This window comes from Myodes glareolus, chromosome 15 (genome assembly GCF_982192425.1).
Source record: "Myodes glareolus chromosome 15, mMyoGla1.1, whole genome shotgun sequence".
Taxonomy (NCBI): Eukaryota; Metazoa; Chordata; class Mammalia; order Rodentia; family Cricetidae; genus Myodes; species Myodes glareolus.
In genome coordinates, this window is record NC_142040.1 from 27,439,905 (window position 1) to 27,466,991 (window position 27,087).

The window sequence follows — 27,087 nt, forward strand, 5'->3', positions numbered from 1 at the left end:
GAAGCAAGATGTGAGGTAACAAGCCACGGGAATCATGGTAAAAATACAAAATAATAAAAATGAGCTAATTTAAGTTGTAAAAGCTAGTTAATAACAAGCCTGAGCTAATAGGTCAAACAGTTTGTAATTACTATTAAGCCTCAGAGTGGTTATTCAGGAACTGGCGGGCAGGAGAGAAACCCCCAGTTACATCATATTCCATAAGTGCATACAGTACAATGCCAGTCTAGCCTGGGAAAGTAACAGACATCAGGAAGAATCAACAGTTTATGCTAAATGGTTAAACACTGGAAAACTAAGAGTAGAATGATATAGTCAGATGGAGCCTTGTAAACCATAGGTGGGAAGGACTGAGTAGGTTCAAAGAACCAGATGTCTGAAATTGGGGTAGCCATTCCCCCATGAGGAGATTGAAAGATGAGGCTAGAATGTGATTAGCAGGCTCATGGGTAGCCCTGGAGTACGGGCTCCTCAGCCACTGCTCCCTTGTAAAGACTCAATCTCCTACATGGCCTGGTAAGGATGGCCATTCTCACTCCACAGCAGACAGGCTGGACAAAGGACCAGAAGTGGCAGGACCACTTCTAAGGCCAATGGTGGCTCAAGGCAGAAATGACTGGGCTGGTCCAAGAGCCAGGGGAGGAGGCAAAACCCAAGACTTAGTGATGAGTACACGGCCTCCCTCGATACCCAGTAAACTGCTGGATATGTGCAAATCCGAACTCAGAGGACAGGTGGGGTAAGAACTGCAGGTGGTTCCTAGATAGCATCACGAGACTGGAAGAGACCAGTAGGATCCATAGACACGAGAAACAAATCTGTTTAAAGATAAGATGAGGGCTGGTGAGATGGCTCAGCACTGGCTGCTCTTCCAGAGGACCAGGGTTCAGTTCCCAACACCCACATGGCAGCTCACACCTGTCTGTAACTCCAGTTCCAGAGGATCCAACACCCTCACACAGACATGAATGCTGACAAAACAGCAATGCACATAAAATTAAAAAAAAAAAAACACTTCAAAAAAACAAGATCAGCCGGAAGCTGAGGGGAGAGGGAAATGGGAGCCCACTGTTTACTTAGTACAGGCAGTCGGCTGGAGACGATGAGGTCCTAGAGATGGATGATGGGAATGGTTGCGCGGTAAAGTAAAGGCACTTAATGCCACCAAACTATTCACCAAAGAAAAGTAGCCAAAGTTATACACTTTATCTTATCATAATCAAAAAGAATATTTGTGCTGTTTGTATAGTTTAGCATAAGAATGAAAATCAAGATAAAATGAGGGAGAATGGATCTCAAGGGGAAACACCTTACAAAGGGAGCTAATGAGGTTGGTAGAAAACTCAGGGTCACCATCAAGGCTAAGGACAGCATTTCAGAGGGCAGTGTTCAACCAACTGGGATGCTACCGAGTCCCATCATCTGGTGAGGGCAGGAAAAAGAACCTACTGCTGTGTGTCGGCAACATGGAGGTCAGGTGACCTTGGGGAAGGCTGTGGGCAGTAGACCTGGAAATGACCAAGGGGAGAATGGAATGGAAAGCAGCCTGGGGTGCATGCAGTGGCAGGTTTGACTCCTACAGGAGATGGGATGGTGGCTTCTTCAAAGTGAGTGTGTTGAAGGCTGAGGAGATGGCTCAGTAGATACTGTGTTTGCCACGCAAGAATGGGAACCCAATTTTACCTCTAGAACCCACAAAGCCAGGTGTGGTGAGGCACACTTGCAGCAGCAGGGAGCAGAGGCAGGAGGAATCCAGGGGTTCCCTGGCAAGTCAGCCTCTCTGAAGCAGTTAACTCCAGACTCAGTGAGAACCTGTTTCAAAGAACGAGGTGCGTGGGGCTGGAGAGGCGGCTCAGAGGTTAAGAGTACTTGCTTCTCATCATCCTAGGGACCTGAGTTCGGTCCCCAGCACCCACACTAAGAGGTTCAGAGCTCCCTGTGACTGCAGCTCCAGGACAACCCATGCTGCTGTCCTCCTACCCCAAAACACACACTTAGAATATATACACATGAACAAAAATAAAATGAATCTTAAAAACAGTACGGATAGCTTCCAAGAAACAATGCCACAATGCCTAAAGTTGGTCTTTGATGACTACATGTACACACAACCACAAACACACACGTGCACACACACACACACAAACACACACGTGCACATACACACAAGGGAGATGAAATATCAAATATAATTAATAGAACAATCACTTCAGGGGTAATACAATTTTATATTAATCATCTCAACAACCCTGGAATAGATAGATTAGAGTTTTATTTTCATATCTGTGGTACTCGAGGATAATTGCAAATTACTCTCTTCATTTCATGGGTGATAAAAATGAGCCACGGAAAATATCTTCAAGGAAAATCTTAAAAAAATCAAAGCTCATCAAGTACATGTTCTCATTGATTTTTACAATTAAAAAGTGCAACATACTGTTAAGAAAAGAATTCCTGTGACAGTTACATGTCCAGTAAATCCCAAGTTTTAAGGCTTAGTTACATGTGTTAATTTTTGCACGTGTGGCACGTGTACATTGTGGCAACACGTTCTGTATCTGTGTTACATTCTGAAGATGCCGAAGTCAGTCTTCTGGATGGGCGCGTTGAGGGCTGCACTGATGCTAAGTCCCAGAACCAGCCTGGTGTCCACAGGATCAATAATCCCATCATCCCACAGCCTGTGGAAAGAGGAGAAGGGTCACTGTGACTCAGCCATCCCTCCTTGTCATGCTCAGAATCACTGAGAGGATCCCCCCCCACACACACACACACATACAGAGAGAGAGCCCTTGACTAGCGCCTGCTTATTGGAGTCGCCAACCAGAAGTCAAGTTTGAGCACGGAACTAAGAAAGACAGTGCTCACTCACATCCAGGGATGCCAGGCGGAGCTTCAGGCTTTTCTTTATAAACTTCCTGTTCCTTTGCTACTCACAGAAATGTAGCAATCATGCTGATCTACTTTTGTCTTTAACGTGGAGAGTCCCATAAACACAACCCAGTGACCTTACAGCAAAAAGCACATTACCCAAAACTCTTAGCAATTCGAAAAATCACTGCATAAGCCTTGCTACATCTTATTAATTTAATAAATAATTTAAAATGCCATTCTTCATTTTTGTGTTACAACAGAAAAAAATTTTTAAAAACCCTTAAGCTGCCTGAAAGAAAAACGATTGAGTAAAAACTTTAGTTTGTTCTCATTGGCATTCTCAAATGTATAAAGAAAAACAAATGAAAAATAATACTTTTTTGACTTTTTTTTTAGTTCTTTGTTAAAAATTTTTTTTTTGAAAAGATAGGTCTCACTCTATAGGTCAGGTTTGCCTGGAACTTGTGGTGATCCTCCTGCCTCAGCCTTCTGTAGATGTGAGGCCCTGGCCAAGTGAGGAATGCCACCTTGTGGGGGTTATTAGTGAGCGGCAGTTTTCCCTTCTCTACACAGACATTTCTAGCGTCTGGATGTCACAGCGATTATTAAACACAGGCAGCCAGGAACTGCATCTTTGCTCATAAAACATTCATCACAGGGACCCTGTGTATCAATGGCCAACGAACAGAAGGCTGTTTTTGGGGACTGTGAACAGGTAGGTAGACTGGTTATCCCTTGGGAGCATGAGAGTAACAGAATCCTCCAAGCAATGCGGGAAGGCCTTGGGAGTGACAGCCACTAAGGACTGCCCAAGGAAGAGGTTCAATCAAAGGCCTGGGAAAGTTGGAGTGCAACACTTGAGCAATGTCCTGTGTGCCGTAAAGTGAGCACCAGGGCTGGCGCTGAGCAAAGAAGCGCCCCAGAAAAACAGGCAATGAACAGAGGTTCTAATAATAGAAGATAAACCAGACAGCTGGCTTCTACCATGCTCAAGTCTAAGGAAGCCAGGGAACAACTGTTAATCTGGGATTGACCAAACACGAGAACATTCCAAGCAGCTTGGAGATGACCTTTAGGAGACGGTTGCTGTCTCCAGACCAACAGCTGTTTCAACAGCACGATTAATAGACAAACCCTCCCGACTTTCTAATTTATTCCCAAAGATATATCTATTTAGCCATGCTCACTGATGCCTTCAATGTAATCCATAAACAAATATTTATGTTAGCATGACAATAATAATGGGCGCAATCCTTCCCAAAAGATGACTTATCTTAGGCATCAAAAAACAAGTTCGTGGCTCATATAAAAGTCTCTGTCTTTCAAGTTCAACCACCCCTGAGCATTTCAGCCAAACCTTCCTGGGAAGCACTGCCAGTGAGCCTATCTAAGTGCTTTGTGTTTATTTTAGATCTCTTACATGGCTCCCTATAGCTCCTCTGCCTCTACTGGCTGCTATCACTGAATGTCTGTTTGCACTATGGCAAAGTGAGGTGCATCTTTGTTGCTCAAACCAAAGATTATGAAGTACTTTGTTGCTAATTAAATGAACCAATGACCTTCACAATATCTGCCTGTGGGGGAGAAAACACATACACACAAATAGCATGAAGACAAATAGGCTTTTTGGGAATTCACAAATATGCTCAGGGCGTAGCTCAGACGGTAGAGTGCTGATCTACCATGCTAGAGGCCCTGGGTTCGACCCCACGGCCAGCACTGCAGAAACGGTGCTGGGGACACCTGAGCGACACCTGTCATCCCAATATTCCAGAGGTGGAGGCAGGGAGGGGGCTCAGGAGTTCAAGATCATCCTGACACTTAGCCAGTTCTTATTCAGCCAGTCTGGGCGGTAATGAAATCCTTTTGCCAAACAATAAAATCTCAGATGTTATTATTTGAACTCAAACTGATTAACAATACACTTTCGTCTTTGTACTCTACGGCCAAGAGCAATGCTGGCCACGGGGATGAATTCCAATGACTGAAATGGATTCTAAGCTTCTTATTTTCTTCCTCCCTTCTCTCCAGTCTGCCCTTACCAGTAAAGGGCATGATTCAAGGCATAACCTAATTTTAGAAGACACTGGTATTTATTCTTTTCTCCTTCTGCCCAAGGGAAGACAGAAGACATGGCTTAGATTAGTCTTCATAACGCTGAACATTACAGTTATTGGAAAAACCATCTGAAAGCACGTAGCAGCAGTCTCCAGCTGGGACAGACAGCGAGAATTTATTACCTCATTATGATTATGCCACGCAGAAAACAAACAGCCAACAGCCGCCACAGTGGTGTCTGAGGTAATTACTTGGCACTGCCATGTGGACCCAGGCTGTGACTAATCACCTTCTGAGCATGCAATCACACTTGTTAACCAGTACCAATAGGTGATCAGTCCGTCTCCTGCTTAAAGCAAGAGGGCAGCCAAACAACCAGAAGGAGGGCCACACAGAAATCCATGTGCTTAAGCAGAGATTAGGAGCAGCTCCGGAATATGTAAGGACCGGGACCCTTAGTCTCAGCTCCTTACAAGGTCCACCTCTGGCTACAGGGCCACACCACTCTGTAGATACCCTAACTGGGGTGGGCTGTGGGGTGGAGCTATAGCGCAAGGAAGCCTGGGAGGGGGGTGGCAGTTTAGTATGAACGAATGATAGCATAAGAGTAACCTGTTTGTCCAGGCAATAGTTTTGTTATTTAAACAAGGTCTTTTTTGCAGCACAGGCAGACTTCAAGCCTCAATTCTCCTGCCAGAGATGCCCAAATGCTAGGATATCTGGTTTGCACCATCACGCCTACCCAGACACTACATTAATGCCCTCTGAAGGTCAACCATCCCAAGAGCTCAGGTCTCTGTGAAGCTGCTGCCCCGGATGCCAGGAGTCCCCTCAGGGGCAGAGAGAAGGTCTGTGCCCACCTTGCACTGGAGTAGTAAGGGTTTCCTTCCTCTTCAAACCTCTTAATGATAGGCTCTTTCAAAGCTGCCTCCTCAGCACTGGAGAACTGAAAGAAAAGAGACAGGAAGTCAGCGTCCATGGGACTGACTCCTCTGGGTAAAGATGCGCTCTGTGAACCATTAGGGTGCAACTTACGTTTGCACAGAGATAGACAGTAAATGATGCTTTAACATACATGATCTTTCCTAGGACAAGGTTTAACTGTCATCAAAGACAGCACACTGAGGCCATACAACACAAAGCTAAAACCAAGATGTACCACATCACTCTGTTCCTCCAGGGTACAATGGTGGATGTGAGTCATATTATAGAATTAAAACGCTTTAACAATCTCAACCTAAAAAGAAGGGCCGGTGTGGTGGTGCATGCCTTTAAGTATGGCACACTTGGGAGGCAGAGGCAGGTGGATCTCTGTGATCTACAGAGCAAGTTCCAGAACAGCCAGGGCAACACAGAGAAACCAACAAGATGGAGAAGACCAGGCATAGTAGAGCACACCTTTAATTCTAGATCTTTATAGGAGAATACATTTTTCAACTTTGAAATATTCTTGGGTTAGGAATGTAGGGTGGTACACCACTTGCCTAGCATTTGGCTTCAACCCCGGTACCAAAATAAATAAGCAAATAAACAGTTATACTTAAATTTCACGCAAACCTCACCCTTTCTCACACACACACTTAAGTGTAGATGTGAATAGCCACTGGAGGGAGACCCTCTGACACTGCATTTGCATATATGAAAAGGAATGATTTAAATATCTAAACATCACATGAGCCAAAGACTGGTTACTTAGCAAGGGACTGTTTTGTTTGCTCAAGTTCAAACATTCCTTCAAAACATCAGGCGGACTTACACAGTAGCAACAGCACCCACTTTGGCCTCCTCCACCTAGGCACAGGCACAAAGCAAAGCTACCACTTTGCTTTAGCTGGCACTAAAGTGAATTTAAGACACCAACTTAAGTCTACAGAATTCCTGCTGCCAGGTCAAAACAAAGAGGCAGGCTGGGGAGAGAGTTCATGCCGCAAAAACCACGAGGACCTGAATTCAATCCCTAGAATCCCATGTAACAGCTGGACATGCAGCACAAATTGCAATCCCAGCACTTCTCTGGGGAGATGAGAGGGGAGACAGGAGACTCCCTGAAGGCTCACAAGAGGTGTCCCATTCCTTTCCTCTGATGAGACAATGGTGCACATAAGCCACAGCAAGAACACATGGCTTACGTTTCAGGCCCTGGTGCTCAAACAAAGCCATTAAAAGTCAGAACGAAATGCTCAAACAAAAGTTCTGAAGACTCTAACACAAAGAGCCGGTCTTAACACCGCCATCCTGATCGGCCTTTCACCACACTGCACTCTCTTCTTTCCAGCCTCCCGTTTCCCACTTCCATTTTCCTACTAACACCAATGCTATTCAGCTCTCCGCAGGTAACTGAATCTCCATCGGGACCCTCACCAACAATGCAAAACTAAAGCAGCAAACAGAGAGGTCTGCTGCTTTGGGCCAAAAAAGAGTAAATGGATTTCCTGAGATCTCACCCGCAAAAGAGTAAGAAGCCAGTGTGTCTGTGTCCGGTACTGGGGAATTTCTCGGGCTGCAGGTACAGGCTGGTGGTCCCGTGCTTGCCCTGCACGCTTAAGACTGGGGAGTGGAGCCTCAACACCCTCCCGGAGAATGCACAGGTAGCCTGGGTGCTCTGCCGGTGACAGCCAGACTCACACGAGGAAGGGAGTCACCCACCTGCTTTCCTTCCCGTGCCTTCTGGTCTCTTGCCACGGTGGCTAGCACGGTGGCTGCCTGCTCTCCGCCCATCACCGAGATACGTGCATTTGGCCACATGTAGAGAAATCTTGGGCTGGGGGGAAAAAAGGGAATCATTATGCTTGTCCAGTGCAGTCAGGCATGGTGGCAAAGGCCTGTAAGCCGAGCACACTCCAGATTAAAGGCTGAGTGTGCCGAGTGTCATTTCAGACCCCAGGTCTGAAAAATAAACTGATCGTTTATTTTTGTTTTGTTTTCATACAGGGTCTTCTGTAGCCCAAGCAGGAGTCGAATTTGCTATATAGCAAGGCTGGCCTTGAACTCTCGATCCCCCTACCTCCACCCGCTAAGAGCTAGGATTACAGGCATGTGCCACCACTGCCTGGCATTAGCATGACCCTTTGCGATTACACATGAAACAAATCTCTTTCTTTCAAAGAAGGCTGTGTTGCCCACCCACCTATATGCTCTGCCACACATGCCGTAGTTTCCAGCCCCATAGGATCCCCCAATAATGACAGTTATCTTAGGCACTTTGGCACAGGCCACAGCAGCCACCATCTTGGCACCATCTTTAGCAATCCCTTCAGCTTCATAGTCTCTACCAACCATGAAACCTAGGAGAGAGAACAAAAACACAGCCTTGAGCAATGGGTGCACACGCAGGAATCAATTCCACCACGGCATGGTCAAGTCCTGGCTTAAACCAACGATACTATGAAGCTTCTGACACTAACAAAATAGTCATGTGAGAAGTACATACCCAACGTGTGCTTGAAAGGGTGGAAATAGAAATTCCTCCCCTCACTTCTCAGATGTCCTTAAGACACTTTGTTTTAATACACACAGATCTTCGAGCAACAGACGGAAGCAATCCGTCATCCGGAACGCATCTCAAAGCTGAGGCTTGACAGGAGAGACCATGACATGGCCACAGGAAAGGTCCCACCCGGCCAGCCAGCCTGGAAGGTTTCCATATCCACTGACCTGGTTTAAAACAAAGACTGCTCCTTTGGCAGTACTGCTTAAAACTTTGATGAAATGAAGATTAATGTTTCATGGGGAGGCCGAGTCCCTGCCAGGGGCTCAACAGCAAAATTTTAAAAATGGTTTTCCTTGGTAATTACAGAATTCCTCTGTTTCCTCAAGCTCCAGCTCAGAGGAAAGCGCTCTGCAGCTATAGCGTGCATTCCACGACAGGGGCCATTCTTCTCTCTGAGAACCACGAAGACAGGTTTCAGTCTTTCTTCCTCCCAGCCTGAGGCTCTGGGGGAGGCAGTTCTTTCCCCTACATAAGTAGACTTCCTTGTCTGACTGACTCTGTCCTTGGTGGGTGCACCCCCGGCATCGTGTCATCAAATTCAGTCCAACATCCTGAGGGAGGGACCACAGTGGGATGCGCTGGGACACTGGGGAGACCACAGCAGGATGCACTGGGACACAGGGGAGACCACAGCGGGATGCACTGGGACACTGAAGGGACCACAGCGGGATGCTCTGGGACATTGGGGAGACCATAGCAGGATGCGTTGGGACACTGGGAAGACCACAGCGGGATGTGCTGGAACACTGGAGGTACCACAGCAGGCCCCTTGCCTTTGCTGAGGTCTTTCACTCCAGCCTCTCTTTGGAGCAGTTCAGAACTGCTTTATAGATGCATCTGGACTCTCCAGAACATTTTATCACAGCTGCCCCCATGAATCAGCTCTCTTCAAGCCCTCACCTTACCAACTCTGCATACAATCTGCCTCCAAAAGAAGAGAAAAAGCCACTTCATCTGGTTTTCTCAAATCTTCCTTCCTACCATGTAAACATGCACACACAGGCATGCATGCACTCATACATGCACACACACAAACCAAACAAACACACAAACACAAAAAAAAAACTGTACAGCCATGCTTTCTATCTCCTCATATCTTAACTCTGTAGAAAACAAAAACAAAAACAAAATAAAATGGTAGAATTCTTCCCTAAGAGCCCTTCCCACTCTTGGGAGTTCTTAGATTCCCCCCCATAAAAAAAAATCTGTTTGCTTGACAGAAAAAGGAGGGGGACTGGGAGAGAAAAACCAGAGCTACTTGAAGGCTGTGCTGAGCCTTCTCTATTCAGTCTGACCAAACTTACACTTCCATCCCTAGCTAAGATGCCTCTCTCGAGCCCCAGATTTATTCAGGGGCACAGCATCCATCCAGCCGCACGCCAGCATCTCACAGGTCCCTTAAATGCAATGCCACAAAACAAAACTCAGCTTTTGCTCCAAAAACAGCACAAGCAAAGCAAAACTAAACGAAAATGAGAAAATTGTCTAAGCAAATGTTTAACTTCCTGGTGATGAGTCACTGTCGGAAATGAGGTCCCTGAAAGCAGTGAACTTCAGAGACATTTCTGTCCGTTCTTAGCAGGTCACCATGCAGGGAACTCTGAGGCCACCATCCGGAACTAATTCCTGTTGAAGTTCATCAAGGGCTGGGGATGAGGTCAGGACAGGCACTTATCTAGCATGCTTAAGGCCCTGGGTTTTACCCCCAACACTGGAAAACAAAACAACATACACACACGCAGACACACAGACACACACACAGACACACACACACACACCATTTAATCTACCTTGAACTTGAGCATAACACCGAATGAATTTTGCACCATTACAATAAAAGGACCTGCTCAAAGTTGAGCGGCCTGGATGGTATACATGGTGACAACTAATTAAAGGGCTCTCTGGTGCTGGGTGTGGTGGGGCATGTCTTTTATCCTAGAACCCAGAAGGCAGAGGAGCCAGGCGGATCTCTGTGAGTTCGAGGCTAATCTGGTCTAGTTAGTCTGTTCAAGGCCAGCCTAGGCTACCCAGTAAAACCCAGTCTAAAAAAATAAAGTCTCTTTGTCCCAAAGAAAGGCAGTTCTTTAGTAGCCAGTGTATCTGAGATGCGTGTCTACATTAACACCATACAACACACAAAATGGCAGAGCACAGAAGCTCGAAACCCTACAGCAAGAGGCCCCTGAAATCAACCCACTCCAGCTTACAATCATCTACGGAACGGAACGTTCAGAGGCATAGAGGAGCTCACTCTGGACACAGGTCACGCCACTCTTTAAAAGAATGCAAACCCCCAGGCTTCAATGCAAACAAATATTTTCAAAAGACATCTCTTCAAGACTGGGGAGATGGTTCAGCCAATAAAGGGCTTTCCATGAGGCACAAGGACCAGATTTTCATCCCGGCACTCTCATAGAATGCCCGGTGGCATGGGGTACATGTGTATTCCCAGTGTTGGGACGACAGGATAGGAGGATCCAAAGAGATCACCAGTCAGTCAGTCTAGAGACCCTATCTCAAAAAACAAGGTGGACAGCTCCTAAGGGACAACAATTGAAGCTGACCACTGCCTTCTAATGTGTACATGCACACCCCCCCCCCCAAGAATAGATGATTGATGTTATTTCAGACAGAATTAACTGTATGGCCAAAGGTAAAGAGAAGCCCATAGCATGTGCTTGGAATCACTAGGATACTGAGACAGTGTGTCAGATAAGACAGGAGGCACCCTGCTGCTCCCTGGTTGAGAGGTGGACAGGAGTCAAGAGAAGCCATTTGAAAGTTTGTGATACACAAAATTCGGAAACTGCTTCACTCAGGACTCATACGATGATCCCAGACGACTCCGTATTCGTGAATACTCTCTACATTAACACATGAGCCCCAGTGGACAGGGCAGTTCTGGACCAGATGCACATGAGCAAAAGAACGTCTCCTCACCGGTGATGTTCTGCAGGAACAGCAGGGGGATATTTCTCTGGCAGCACAGCTGGACAAAGTGAGCGCCCTGTAATCACAGCATAAAAACACCCTTTCTTTAAAACAAACGAACTCCTACCAGGTATCCTACCACGCTACTCGGAGACACTACATACTGCGCGCACATGTATGTGTGTGTGTGTTCTTTAAGCTGATATTTCAAGAATATTTGGTATCTTTTAAAACACCAAAATACCTCTTAAGGGTCCTTTGTAATGTGATTATGGGTAATTTTTTGAGGCAGGGTCTCTCCACATAGCTCAGGCTGGCCTTGAACTACCTACTCTCTTACCTCGGCCTCCCACATGTAGGATTACAAGAGTAAACTACTGTTTACTTGGCTTGGCTAATTTCTATTTTCTTTTGAGCTTGTTTTCATTTTATTATTGAGTTGAGGAAACTATATAAATAGCAGAATATAAAAATTAGTTTTATTGCTAAAGCATTTCTTTAAAGGCAAATTCATCCCCAATTAACCTAAGACCTTGCAAGCCTGTTCCTCTATCAATAAGGGAAACTGCTTTGTTTACTGAAAAGGGAAGACAAACCTTTTTTGTTGCTGTTACAATGTTCAGTGCACGAGTTACATTTCCACAAGCTTAGGCGAATCTGAGACAATCAACGTGAAACCAAACCCTAAACTGAGCACTAGGGAGTTCACCATTCAATGCCGCAACTGCAGTGACAATTACCGACTACCTGAACATTCCCCAAAAGAAAAATAAAGTTAAAGGGTGGCCCAAGAGGTCACATCTCAGAACCACCTACATAGGATATCAGTACCTCTCCAGCATGGAGGGCCTGTAGAATGAGATGCTCTCAGGGCAAGAATTCCCTGCCTTCTTAGCGTACCTCCCTCCTGGGGTTGCTGCACCCAGCTCCTCACACCTCGTTGACGTAAGCTACCATAGAAACCGTGTCCAGCGCTAGCACTCGTGAACAAGCATACACGGGTATTCTGCTTGCTAAGAAATCTGGGTAACACGATAAAGCTCTCATAAAGGACATTTTCATTTATTATGTGACCCTCAAAATTAACTATGTTAAGGCATAACGTCTTCCTGCATTTAACAGCACTTGCCTTTTTTGCAGATTCAGAAAACAAAACTCCATTGTTTCCAATGATGCCTACGGGGTATCCAAATATTCGTGCAAATCCTCAAGAGAAAACACACACACAAAAGTTACGCTTTTCAGGGGTTTTTTTGTTTGCAACAGAGACATACTACACACTCTTTAATTTGAGATCAACGAGGGAATGGGAAAAGGGGTCGCCTGTAGTATAAAGCAACGCATGTCACAGTTCTTTATTCCAAAGCTTTCTTGTTTCGTTTATGCTTCTTGAAAACCCTTGCTCTAGGTAGGGTTATCTATGTTTACTCAGTCTGATTAAATGACTCATTCAAAATATGCATGTAACACACATGTGAATGCCCCCAATGTACCAGAGACCAGGGTGTTCCGACAGATTTCTTTTTAAATATTTATTTAAATATTTAAATTTAAATTAAATAAAATTAAATATTTTAATACTTATTTAAAGTTTGATTCTTTAAAAAGAATATTTTGATCTTTTCTTCTTTGTTCCTGGGCACCATCTCTCTATCACCGACAACGCTTCCATTAGAATACCAACCCCCCCATACACACACACACATACACCATATGCATGCACATACGGGGAAGGGGGAAAACATACCCTGTCATTTTGTGAGACAGGTGCTTAAGATGATTTCAGAAAAAGCTAATTATTTTGCAAACCAGACAAACTTGATTAGAGATAAATTCTTTCCCCTTTCCATCAAGTCTGAGTCTATCTGGAAATAGGTATCAAGTGCTCAGAGCCCAGGAACTTACTGGCTATACATGGACAGTGAGTCAAAGGCATCTTAAGACAAAGCCCTCCACCTGGACCAGCCTCTAGGCTCCAGTACACAGCTAGGCTACCCACCACAAAGCAGGAACTCCAAGCATATCTCATCTCATCTCATATCTCATCTCTCTCTCTCTCTCTCTCTCTCTCTCTCTCTCTCTCTCTCACACACACACACACACACACACACACGATAGATAGATAGATAGATAGATAGATAGATAGATAGATAGATAGATGGATGGATGGATGGATGGATGGATGGATGGATGGATGGATGGATGGACAGATAGCGGAGATAGGTAGATAGATAGACAGACAGACAGATAGATACATAATGTCTGCATATAAACTGGGTCAGAATGCTGAATTTTGAATGAAAGGCTCTTGTTCTTTACTCTAGGCTTGCCTGGATTTTTTTTTTAATTGCCATTTTTTTTTATTGTGATAGAACACAATACGATATGTATAGCTTTGATGGCCACATAGTAGGATTCTCTGTGCTTTCAGGCCTAAAGGCCCAGCCGGAGGCCTACGTATGAAAAACGTTCTGAGTGTATTGACTCTTTAGAAGCACTGGAAGAGGGATAAGCTCCCGAATGGTTTGTGTAGCGATCCACCCTGAGTCCTGCCCTGCCAACAAAGGGATGGAAATCTAGCCCCCGACGCTATCCCTGCAGGCTCTCCAACACTTCCATGCTCAGCCCTCCCTACATCCTGTGGGGTTGGGAGTGGGGGCCGAGGCACAGGTACACGGGCTAAGTAGGGCACACACTCCCACTTGTTCCAGCCTCTCCATGGAGGAAGAGCCTTTACTACTGACCCAAACCAAAAAGCAAGATGTCATAGAAACCTTCTGGGCCTCCACATGAGTATGGAGGCTGGAGGAAACTTAAAGCGCTTGCAGAGACACCTGAGCATCTTGACATCTGGTGCCCACTCTCCCGCTTCAAGCCGACTCAACCTTCCCTCCCGGACCCCAACCTCACTTGGATTCCGTACAGTGGAGCAGAGATGGGTGAACTGGCTGTGTCACTGAGGCAGGGATACAAGAGGGTCAGTCTTTCAGCAGGGACCAGGCAGACACATTAAAGGAGGTGACAGCGACAACCCATCCATCTTGGGGGAAGTAGAGAAGCCCTGGCTTGTTTCAGGACTACATCCTGCACCATCGGCGGACAAATCCCGTCTATCTATCAAACAAAAAGCTCTTAATCACTTAAATACCTAAAGAGAAAAGCATAAATTCCCCTTCCGCGTGAACCTTTCTCTCACTCATAAATTGAGCTAGGAGAAATTGCCAAGATTTAGGGCTAAGCCTCCACGTACAGCTGCAGTTTGGATTTTTGTAGCTTCTCTTTTCCTGTTCTGGTAAGTTTTATTCAGAGTGACTACTGCATTTTCAGGCTTTTTACAGTCTAATAAAATTCACAAAAAAATAATTGTTCTGCCATTTCCACTGGAAGGTTACTCCTAGTCTAGCACCTGTTTGGAACAGTTTCCTTCAAATGCTGACCTTCAAAGGGTCAACACCTTAAACTACAGAACTAACTTGTACACACACACTGTTCTTCCTGACAGGGCACACTGTCCTGCGTTCTCAATCTAGTGTTTGACTGCATCCCTTAAGAGAGAGCTGGCTCTGAGGTTAAGAATGCTTACTGCTCTTGCAGAGGACATGGGTTCAATTCCAAGCACCCACATCAGGTTGCTCACAACCGATGCCCTATGCCTCCACGGTCACCAGGCACGTACATGGTATACAGAAACATATGTAGGCAAACGTTCACACCATTAAAAAATAAATAAAACTTAGAAAACAAAAATTATCCACAAGGAGGCTGTGGAAAAACTGAACTCACTCTACAGCCTTCTGTGAAGCCACCCATTTCACAAACCCCAGCTGCACCAGCGTAAAACAGCAAGGAGACAAGGCTGAATACGTGGAAATACCTGCTACTCAGAGAACAAAAGCATGACAAAGGCTCTCTGGTCCTGTTACTGCGAGGCCACAAAGTCACAGAGCACAGAGTCCACGCAACAGCATCTGGCCACCGTCATTTTAAGCTCTTTGGATGCTGGAAACCATTCAGGTACAAACCATCCGTCTGAAGCAGCGTCTGTGACCGCTGACTCACACATCTATGCCTTTCAGGATAACAAAGCTCATGCCAGGTGCACGGAGCCTTGAGACGAGTGACGACTTACTCAGAAGCAACAGAAAACGTTCGTGTTTTCACCGCTTCGCTTTAGTACCTGTAACTAGTGTGTCTCCATATAAGGCCTTGAACTCATTGAATCTGCTTCCATCCACAATTCTAGCAATGACCTAAGAGGAAAAGTAACAAGGCTACTGAGAAATCACATCACGAAAGCATTTCTGCATTGAAGTTATTATTAATTAATTAATTAATTAGTTTATTTATTTATTTTCGTGCCGGGAGGGCAACCCAGTGAATACTGAATGTACCGTGTTTATTTCATTTTTCCTCTTTTTATTACTTTATAAATAATACCAATCAAAACTCCCACTTCCTCCCCTCCTCCCACTTCCCTCCCACTCCCCCCCACACCCTCCTCCTCATCCCCCTCCAGTCCTAAGAGAAGGCAAGGCACCCTGCCCTGTGGGAGGTCCAAGCCTCCCCCACCCCCCTGCCGCCACTTAGGCTTAGGAAGGTATGCATCCAAAGACAATAGGATCTCAAAAAGCCAGTACATGCAGTAGAGACAAATCCCAGTGCATCCAAAGACAATAGGATCTCAAAAAGCCAGTACATGCAGTAGAGACAAATCCCAGTGCCATTATCGTTGGCTTCTCAGTCGGCCCCCATTGTCAGCCACACTCAGAGGGTGCAGTTGAAGTTATTCATAAGGAAGGCAATTCACAGTGATGTCACTTCCAATCCCCTGCCACATAGAAAACCTCTTGAATTTCTCTTGACATGCATGGTTAGTGCCCCAAGTCACCCCTCACTGTGATACAGAATAAACTCCACAGTGAGACTGCACATAAGAGAACTGCAGAGATCTGGAGGCTGGCAGCTAGGCCGAGAGCTCTGAAGCGGCTGGTTCAGTGCCTTGGCAGGGATTCAAAGGGTCCATAAAAACCCAGAGCATAGCTAAGGGCTTGGAGCGCAGAATATTGGTTGGTTCCAGGGTAAGTTACTTATTAAAAAAACAACTAGATGAAGAAGGGGTCTGACAGCTGGGAAAGAGATGAACTGGTAGGAAAGGGACCTGTGAAAACGATGCTGAGACAAGCAGGGGCTCTGACTCCAGCTCTACCACAAGGAAACTAATCACGAAACCATGAGAGACCTGGGGATGCAGCTCAGGGGCACGGTACTTGATGAGCATGTTCAAAGCCCTGGGTTCTACCCTTAGCATTGCCTCCCTCCTCCAAATAGTCTATAACATCCCCTGCGTCTGCTCGTGACCCCACTCTCCGCAGAGGATAACTTTTAAAGTCACAGCTAAAGCACACCGTCTGATTAAAAAATAACTTATTACTATTAAGCCTCAATAGACATTTATTCTTAATATGAGTCAGTTGATGGACTAGCTACATATATTGCTCATCTGAAAGGAGCAGAAATTTCTAGAGAGTTTATCCTTGAGCCTCCGCCACACAAGTCTTTCAGTAGAGCTGTGCTCAGCACGCTTGAGGCTCTGACTTCAATCCTAGTACCAAAATAGAAGACTCTTAGACACAAAGCCTACTCCACACTTCCCCAGAACCCATGTGAGAGGGTGTGTATTACCCCCTAACATTCAAGCTTCCTTCCCTGAAAAAGAGGGGCTCATCCCAGCATCTTTCTCTCTGCAGACAGCAAAAGCTTACTTTAAATTACTTGTTAGTTATTTTCCTAAATATGGGAGCAAAACAACTTTTGGTGCTGCAAATCTCTTCAAGGGAACCTTTTGACAAGCAATCAACACATCACAGCCGTTCTTCTGGGTCACAGTATAAAACCACCTCTGACTGGCTTTATAATTAATACCACTCTTATCCATAAAGTACATTAATTACCTTCAAGAACTTAAGAACTCAAACATCAGGAACAGAATTAATAGGATAATATTCTCAATTCTAGCAGGAGAAAGCAACACTCAGAAAGGTCAGGTCCCCACTGCATCTGACTGAGAGAATAAGACCCAAAGCCCAGCTTTTGCAGCTCAAAATCCGGCATCACAGCATCTCCACGGGCTATCGAGGCCTCTGTGAGGCTTATTTACTATAGGAAAAATGAAAACAGACCAAATGACCAGCAAGAAGCAGCAAAAGCTACAAAATTCCACTAAAACGCAATAAAAAGTACATGAGGCAGGGGCTGGTGCCTGCTATTCACTTCCACACCTCTGGTGTTTGGAATATGTACACAGGAAATGCTAAGTGAAGAAGTGGCTATTCTAAAAAGATGGTTCTCAGCCATCTCGGCGGATGGTGAGTGCCATGCTTTGCTTTGTCTGCATTTAACTGAAAGCCGGGCTAAAAGCTAATTCTAAAGTCATGTTGCCAAAGTGAAGAACCAGAGGAATTTCTCTGGAATCCAAGACTTAGCGGTAGTAACAAACTATTGCTTAACTACCTGTAGATATCTCTACAGCACAACACCCTCAACAACTCACGCAAAAAGAAAAGAAAAACAGTCTGCCTACCATGTGGCCAGACACCATTGTGAGAACGGGGAGTTAGCCATAGAGTAGTGGTTACTGGAGAGATTTTTTAAGGATAAGGAACGATATATGTAATTTACATGAGAAAAAGTAGAATTTTAAAAGGATTATATGCACAGGGGAAATTAAACATATGTGTACACCACATACATACACCAAAAATACATCATGTAGACTATATATATAAATGTATATAGCTAGGCCTCATCCATGAGGACTTGTTCTATGTCCCGTACCCAAATCCATAGATGCTGAAGTCCCTTGTACTGAATGCCTTACTATTTGCACATAACTTAGGTACATATTCCTGTAAACTCTGAGTCATCTCTAGATTACTTATACAAAGTAACAGAAGACAAACGCTTCACCTGAACAGCTGCCGTACTGTGCTGTTTAGGGGATAATGACAAGAAGAAAAACAACCGTATGTGGGCAGTGCAGACAAAATACCCCTTTCAAGGGTTTCTGAGGTGTGGTTGGTGGAGTTCGTGTACACAGAACCCCCAGACATAAAGAGTTAAATAAACTATATAAACAGATCAAGGCAAATATCAAAATATTAGCTGTTCTTTCTGAATGATAGAACAAGCAATTCTATTTTATTTTCCGTGCTTGCTACCCTCCCCCTGCCCCATAAAAAATACTAAATAGTCTTATAGTCAAGGGGGAAGTACTTTAAGATATTAAACCGCTGGCATAGAATCTCATTAAGATGATTTCCTAAATTTAAAATTTATTCTGCCAGCTATGGAGACCTGAAGAAAATCAAAGCCTACACACTCTAAGCAAACACTGAAAACTGTCACTCTGGATTACAGAAGGCTGTGTCACAACCTGTCACCATAGCAACGTCTCCAACTATAATCGTCTACTCTGCTAATGTCATGCTGATCTGAAAAGGCATGTTTTTCTCTTCCAACAACTTACTGACATTTTGTCTATTTTTCAAAATAAGAACACTGAGGAAAAACAGTTGGAAATGGCGCGATTGCCCTCAATCTTCCTCACGGCGCACAGTACCATCAAGTCCCATCCGTGAACAAACCTAGCATCCTTGCGGTACAGTGAGACCGCCCCAGTCACAGAGAGGCCTTCCTCCCTTACATTTACTGCAGACCAGAGACCAGGTACTACACCAAGACAGTGCTCCTGGATGACATGGCTCCTTACTGAGACCCACACGTGTCCCTCTGCACGAACACAAACCCTAAGGGTGGCTGCTGGACTCAGGGCTTGGATCTCGCTCCCCACACACCTCCCGGACATCAAAGCTTCTCTTAAGGTTTGCACCGACTATCCCGTACAGTTCATCGGCCGGGAACAAAGGCTCCTCAGAAGGCTCGACGGTAACCTACAGACAGGACAAATAGACTGTTTAAAGACAGGATTCGGGAGTACAGGCCGAAGCTCTCCACGGGGAAAGGAAAGATGGAAGATTTCCTACTCACATCCAGTTTCTTCTGATAATTGAGACTCCTCACAACCTTCCTTGTTAAGTGGAGGGCATGGTGGTCATCCAAAGCGTAGTGGTCAGTGACGCCAGACTTCCTGCAGAGTGAAGCACACGCTAGTGAGCAAAGGCTGGAAACGGAGTCATTAAATACCCTAAGTCCCACATACCCCCAGTCTAAGAATGACTAGGCACCTTAACTGCTTAAACGCCTTAATTAACGCCATCTTACTTGATTTTCATAGTGTCCCTGGTAAAAGAGCATCAACCTCGTCTTACAGAGAGGAAAGTCAGAGGTGCAGAGACTAAGTGCCCTGCCCTAGGACCAGAGAAAGCTGCACGGGAAGGCTCACGCCTTGGACTTCTCACTCTGGCCTTCTTCAGCACTCCATGGCTTGTTCTCAGGACTACTAAGGCTCAGTCTGTGTCCCTTGAACAGAATTATATGTGACGCCCAACCACAGCTAGCATGCTTTCACGGTGTAGTTACGCGACACAGTGGGAGCCCGCTGAGCCTTTGGTGCAGGTGCCCACAGTGGTCTCTCCTCTCGGAGACTGCGTCACTGACCACTAGGCTTTGGAGGACCACCATGGCCTCCACTTAACAAGGAAGGCTGTGAGAAGTCTCAATTATCTCTCTCGGAGACTTCCTTCAAGTCAGACACGAGAGTCAGCTCCCTCTTCCAGTAAACAAAAAGGCTTGAATACACTAAGTGTGGGTGGGGGTTTCCCAAAAGACAGTTGCAGGCTGAAGAGATGGGTCAGTGCGTAAAAGCGCTTGCCATACAAGCGTAAGGACCTGAGTTCAAATCTCCAGCAGGCACATAAAATCAAGGCATACAGTACAAACATCTATATTCCCAATGCTCCTACTAAGAGACTCAGGGGGCAGAGACAGGAGAATCCCTGGAAGAATATACCGGCCAGCCTGGCAGATAAAGAGAAAAACAACAAAGGGACCCGTAAACATGTCAGAAGGCGAGGATCAGCACTCAAAGTTGTTCTCTCGGCCCTACATATTCATCATGCACACGTGACGGCATTCACACACATACATGTGGGAAAACATGCATTCAAAGGAGGAATAGAGACTTGTTAATAAAACACTTTTAAAAATAGCTGGGTGTGGTGGCACACACCTTAATGGCAGAGGCAGGTGGATCTCTGAGTCTGAGGCCAACCTGTTCTATACAGTGAGTGCCAGGACAAGCCAGGGCTACATAATGGAGAGACCTTGTCTCAAAAAAACCAAAACCAAAAAAAACCCAAAAGCCAAAAACAGTAAAGACAGACAAAAAATATACAAAAGCCCACAGAATTTTGGTTCATTTTATGTGTAAACCACTACAACTGTTTTGATGTCTTGCCTAGAGAATCTGTCCCACTTTCGGGAGTCATTCTGGTGTCCTAAATAAGAGCAGAGACAGCGCTTACTCCTCTAGAGCACACACAGCAGCCCCTTCAGCTCCTACACATATTTTACAACCCTAATTTGTTGACAGCGCTTCACAGATAACGGCAGCTGTAGCGGCTGGCTTCTAGCTGCTCCGTGATTCAGTAGAAACGGAAGCAGCAGGAAGATTCTAATTTAGCCCAACTTTAAAATGCAATGCTTTCCTATAAAAAAAAATGCCTGAAATTTGCCCTAACAGGAAAGAGACATTTTGGATGAGACACTACATAAATCTTTGTTTAAAATTAACTCTTAATGATGACTAAGCAGGTATGAATGTGCATTTAAGACGGCAGAGAACTCAAAGCAGTTTGTGACTGGCCTTGTGTTTCTTCTTAAATTGAGACAGGCAATTAATCCTCCTTAGCCTCCTAAGTCCTGGGATTACAGGTGCGCACAGATTTAACACTGGTCTTGTGGATTTTATTTATTTATTCATTATTATTAGTGTGTGTGTGTGTGTGTGTGTGTGCGTGTGTGTGTGTGTGTGTGCGTGCGTGTGTGTGTGTGTGTGTGCGCGCGTGTGTGTGTGTGCGTGTGTGTGCGCGTGTGTGTGTGTGTGTGTACACAAAAGCACTTATGCCAAGGCCCAAAAGCAGAGACCAGAAAACAATTTTAACTTTCGGGAGTCTGTTCTTTCTCCACGATAGTTCTAGGGCTCGAACTGAGGCTGTCAGGCTTGCAAGACAAGCTCTAACACTTGCTGAGCCATCAAAAAGTAATGCTAGCGAAGGTTCTATTCCAATCTTTACCTTACACACGAGAAGTCGGGCCTCAAACAGGTTAGTCACCTCGTTTAAGTCACAGAGTGGTCAGAGAGACAAACAGAAGCTCAGTTCCAGGGTCCATACCCTGAAACTCGATAGACTACCTACAGTTTCTCCCCTTTAAAACTGCCAAAATTTTACAAAAATTAATGATCCCTGAATACTATCTTTCTCTCTTTCTCCTGCCAACAAACAGAAATCCATTTTGTCATATGCCCTAACTCACCCTTATTCTTCCTTCGGCCAGGTCTCTCCAGATAGGAGCATCACCCAACCAAGCAGATCACCAGTCAGTCTCATGCAAGAGTCAGAAATTGGGCAGAGGGTCTGCAGCACCACCCTGAGCTCCGAAAGCTGAGCTCCCTGAAGCTCTGAGTGTCTGCCCCAACTCAGGCAGCGCAGGTCTCTAAACACTGCTGACAACGCCAATCCACCCTAGGTTGTCTAAAACCATCTTTCTTTCAACCTTTAGATAAGACTGAACGCTTGTCTGCACACTTACTTTGTAAATGTTTAATTCGTTGATTTCTCTTACCTGCTTAATTAAACGGTACATTCTTGAGTGCAAGAACTAGTCTGAGTTTTTTTTCTGTATCACTAATAACAATACAATCAATCAACCCTCAACAAGTGCTGAGCGAGGGAGGAATGAGTGAAAAACAGAGATGAAGGCTCCTTAAGCTAGCCAACAGGTATGGCAGGAAAGAACCCATCTTGTCTCTTGCCCCGGACTCCTTCCATAGTCTCAGGGCTCCTTGGGGTTATGAAGGCACAGAGCAGAGGGCTTCCTGTGTCAGATGGTCAGGTCTACCCGCTCTTTAGAAGCCAGAGCTAGACCCTGTGCAGACCTTCTCTGTATGCATTCAGGGTACGGTGAACTGTGCAGTTTGAATTAAGTGCCACCTCTATGCAGCTCCTTCCCACAAGATTCTGACCCCTCACAGCCTGCTGCTGAGCAAGCTCCCAAACACGCCTAACTCCTCAGGCCTACAAGAACGTTTGATTCCTCTTACTCCGGTTTCAGATCTCCTCCCTCCACTCCACTGTCTCAATGTCAGGGGATGAAATCATTTCCTGCCATCGTCTTCACCATCTCCTCTCTGCACCCTTTACAGGCCATCTATCAAGAACCTCAGTCGTACCTGGAAAATAAAACCATGCCTGGAGTATAACAGGCATCCAAGCAAGGTTTGTGGGGTTAATGAGAAACTGCCTCTCAGGCTTCACTGAAAAGCCGAGGTACTGTGCTCGCTTTGGCAACACGTATACTAAAAATGGAACAATCCAGAGGAGGTTAGCATGGCCCCTGTGCTGACACTGGGGCTGATAAGGTGGCTCAGAAGATAAGGATGCCTGCTGCTGAGCCTAAACCCTTGAATCAATTTCCAGAACCCACATGGCAGAGGGGGAGACTTGACTCTCACGGGCTGTCCTCAGACTTCCGTATATCCCCCATGGCATGTGCACAGCCACATGCACGAGTGTATCCACATAAGCAGGTGCACAAACACACATGAAGTTTTCCTTCTTCCCTCCCTCTCTCCCTCCCTCTCTCCCTCTCTCTCTTTCTTTTCAGCAGCTGACACTCTCACTTGAAACACAATTCTATAGTCCAGAGAACTAAACCCAAGGTAAAATAATAATAATAATAATAATAATAATAATAATAATGTAAAATTTCCTTTAAACAAACAAAATGATCATTGATCCTGGAAGGGAAATACGGCTCCTGCCTTACCTGCAGTGAAGGTCAGCACCTCCAAGATCCTCAGCAGACACCTCCTCTCCGGTAGCTGCCTTCACCTACGAGGATAAAACCACGGTGAGACTGGTTCACTGAAGACATGAACTGCGGTACTAACAAGCATATCGCCTAGCCTGACTCCACTGCGCTCTTCCTTCCACAGAGCTGAAGATGACTGTACTTTCTCATTCCACCTCCAGGCAAACTGGGCGAATATTATCCCAGTCTACAGATGGGAAATCTAACCCACTAAGAGTTACTCACAGCTCCTGGACAAATGATGCAGCCTGGATGTTCACCCTGCTCTTTGTGATGCTACCCAACACACCTTAAAGCCTTGGAGTTGTGAGCACGTCCCTGACTGCCTGGGATCCCTTCTTTCACCCAACAGAGTTCACATTGGCCTGCAGGAGTCCTCTTGGTGATGACACCCTAGGATATTAACCAAGCAATGCTGGTGGTGGTGGTTGGAAAGAAAATGTCCCCCAAAGGGAGTGGCACTTTTAGATATGGTTTTGTTGAAGGAGGTACAGCCTTGTGGGAGGAAGTGTGTCACTGAGGGGGCAGGCTCGGAGGTCTCCTGTGCTCAAGCTTTGCTCAGAGTGACACTCAGACCATTTCCTGTTGCCTGCAAGATGTAGCACTATCAGCTCCAGCATCATGTCTGCCTGCACGCTGCCAAGCTCCCCACCATGATGATAATGGGCTCAACCTCTGAACTGGAAGCAAGTCACCCAATTAAATATTTTCCTTTATAAGAGTTGCTGTGGTCATAGTGCCTCTTCAGAGCAATGGAAACCCTAACTAAGATACTGGCCTATCCATGATAAGAATTCCACTTACACGTTTACATGCTACTCTCCAATCTGTATTTCAGCAATCTGTACATGTTTCTCTTACCAGCTCTATATTATGGGTTCCTCAGGGGTGAGGCTGTGATTCATTCATTTTCAAATATTCAATAACCAAGGCTATAAAATCCAGTTATTTTAAGGTGTTAAAAAAAATTGCTTGTAGAAGTTACTCAAATCTAAGGTTTAACAGGATGGAGCCAAAACAGAAAGAAAAAAAATCAGATAATAAATCAAGAATGACTTAATTACAGCCCAATTAACTACAACAAGAAAATTTTTTTTAAAAAATCCCTTAGGACTAAACGCCAACCTCATCTAGTAGGAACTGTTTGCTGAGTCCTATTTCACCGGGTTGACTAATTTGTTTCTTGAGATAGAAATAAAAAGACTTTATTAAAATAACGAGAATTAATCTAAAATACAGCACAGAGATGGTTATTTTTCACTGTATCGAAACCTCTGCTTTAAATAAAATATCTTTCCACAGAGAGGCAATTAAAAATTTCACCTCCAATTATTCCACCCTCAGAAGTCAATTATTGTTTCTCTTTCCAAAAAAAAAAAAAATCAGTGCTAAACAGCTTTCACTCCAGACAATAACTAATTATAAGAAGCGTCTGAATATTTAAAGTCATAAAGAAAGATAAACAACAGATATACTATATTTACTCTCAAGGATCTGACTAATTTCCGGGGGAGGGGGATATGGCTGTCATCAGTTAATATTTATTGAACACCCACAACATGTTTGATGCCCTGACAGGTGCAAAGATGACCAAAGTAAGAACAGTGAAAGGTTGTCATTGTAGCAAACAGCAAGTTAGGGTGGGAAAGGAGCCAGGAGAACAAAAAGTCCCTCAAACCCCCATTTGCTTCAACCACAGTAAGCTACGTGAACTAACAGCACCTGAATCTCCTTCTTCAAAGCCTTTTCTCAACTGCCAACAAACAAGGGTGAGGACACTGGATGCTCAGATGATCTATGAAGCTTCAGATTCTTCCTCCCTCCCTAAACACAGTCGTCTCTCATGGACCACTGACAGCGGTCAGATCTGGAGGACTTCGGGTTTGCTGGGTAAGTTAAATCTGAATCCATGAGTCAACCTAGATGAATGCTTCTAAAACACCAGGTGTTATCCCAGCACTACGTGCCACAAATTCTCCCCACAGATCTTTTCAAATGTCACTCATACCTTTATCTGTGAAAGTTTGTACTCTCACAGTGCACAGGTAAAAGTGGAGCACATTTTCTGCGCGTGAGCCGATGAGAGCGTATCACAAACATCCCGAGAACACTAGCACCCTAAACAGCACTGGAGAGTTGCCACAGTTATAGCACAAGCTCCTTCTGATCTACCTCATCTTCCATACTTGTTAGAAATCACATGGGAAACATTTACTTTGCATGAGTTCTTACTAGCAACTGACACGCCTTGAGGTCTGCCATTTTAAACCATACATTTCAGAGGTTTTTCTGGTAATCACAAAATTGTGCAGTCATCATCATTCCAGAACATTCCATCACTCCCAGGGGAAACTCCCACTCAGCTGTGGCCATTCCCATTACTCTCCCTCCTAGATCCTGACAGCCACTATTCTACTTTCTATCGCCATGAATTTGGCTCCCTTAAATATTCACAAACATGGAATCATATTTCTGTGTGTGCTTCACATGTTTCCCATCCATATTGTGAAGAACTTCATTCCTTTCTATGTTTGAATAACGTTTTATCGCTTCTGATCATCCTGCCTCTACTTTCTAACTGTTAGGAATACAGTGTGTACTATGATATCCAGCTCAAAACACCTTCTAGAATATGCTAGGCATTCCAAAATTCTCAAAAAGCCAAAAGTATTTCATGTTTCTTACACTCTACATTTATTCTGTCTTTTCCAAAATTTCATTATGTACATGGAGATACAAAAAGCATATTTCCCAACATTTTACCCAAAATTAATACTATATATAACCTAGAGTGGCCAAATTCTTAAGACTCAAGACTCAACAAAGAGAATGGTGGCACTAGACATGGCACATACCTTTAATACTAGCAGAGACAGGAGGATCTCTGTGAGTTCAAGGCCTGATTGATCTACATAGTGAATTCTAGGCCAGCCAGAGCTAAACAGTGTATCCCCGTCTCTCAAATAAAAAAAAAAAAGAAAGAAAGAAAAAAAGAAAGAAAGAAAGAAAGGAAGGAAGAAAAGAGAAAAATAGAAGGGTGGTTGTCAAGGCAACAACAGAAGATAAAAAGTTCTAGGGCTTGATATGGCAACATCTACATGATAATACAAATATGTTTAATGCCATTGAAACAAATAATTCAGATTTATTAGACAGTAAATTTCTGTGATGCATTATACTTACCACATTTTTAAAGCTTATAATAGCTTATGTGTCTATATTTAACTCTAATGAATCAAAAATCATTCAACCAAGATAATATTCTTACCAAGGGTGGTCCACCTAAGAAGATAGTACCCTGCTTTTGTACGATGATGTTTTCATCCGCCATTGCAGGCACATATGCACCTCCCGCTGTACAGGAGCCCATGACCACAGCTATCTGCAAAGAAGGCACAGGCAAGCCAGGAGGTGAGACTCCAACAGGAAACACATGGCAGTGGCATAACGTCCCTACAAACACTGCAGTGCCTAGCTGATACTAAGGGCTGATCCCTGGACCTCACTTTAGAAATGGAGTCCTGAGATGATGGTTCTTATTGTGTAGCCTAGACTAGCCTAGGACCCATGATCCTCCCAACTCCTGAAGACAGAGCCTCTAGGCATATACCATCCTTGTGACTAGGAAAAAAAAAAATCTCTTTTGTTATTGTTTTAACTTATATGTATGTGTCTGTCTGTAT

General features: G+C 44.7%; 1 protein-coding gene and 1 non-coding gene across 3 annotated transcripts in view; one reads left to right on the top strand and one right to left on the bottom strand.

Moving 5' to 3' along the window:
* Positions 1-2,255: 2,255 nt before the first annotated feature.
* The window catches only part of Mccc2 (methylcrotonyl-CoA carboxylase subunit 2), a 73,479-nt gene continuing 48,647 nt past the window's right edge, over positions 2,256-27,087 (bottom strand). Inside the window, exons 7-17 of one of the 2 annotated variants that reach the window (XM_087896824.1) lie at positions 26,673-26,786; positions 23,360-23,424; positions 19,400-19,499; positions 19,207-19,302; positions 15,531-15,603; positions 12,483-12,559; positions 11,363-11,429; positions 8,060-8,216; positions 7,579-7,693; positions 5,793-5,878; positions 2,256-2,681 (exon numbers count right to left, since the gene is read on the bottom strand). In XM_087896824.1, the coding sequence (XP_087752950.1) occupies positions 2,564-2,681; positions 5,793-5,878; positions 7,579-7,693; positions 8,060-8,216; positions 11,363-11,429; positions 12,483-12,559; positions 15,531-15,603; positions 19,207-19,302; positions 19,400-19,499; positions 23,360-23,424; positions 26,673-26,786 (1,068 nt within the window). In that variant the 3' untranslated portion in view covers positions 2,256-2,563. The remainder of the gene's footprint in view (positions 2,682-5,792; positions 5,879-7,578; positions 7,694-8,059; positions 8,217-11,362; positions 11,430-12,482; positions 12,560-15,530; positions 15,604-19,206; positions 19,303-19,399; positions 19,500-23,359; positions 23,425-26,672; positions 26,787-27,087) is intronic. The other variant, XM_087896825.1, reaches the window with a different exon arrangement.
* Positions 22,866-22,967, top strand: LOC125405193 (U6 spliceosomal RNA). The gene has a single exon (XR_007233496.2). It is a non-coding gene; the product is annotated as a U6 spliceosomal RNA (small nuclear RNA).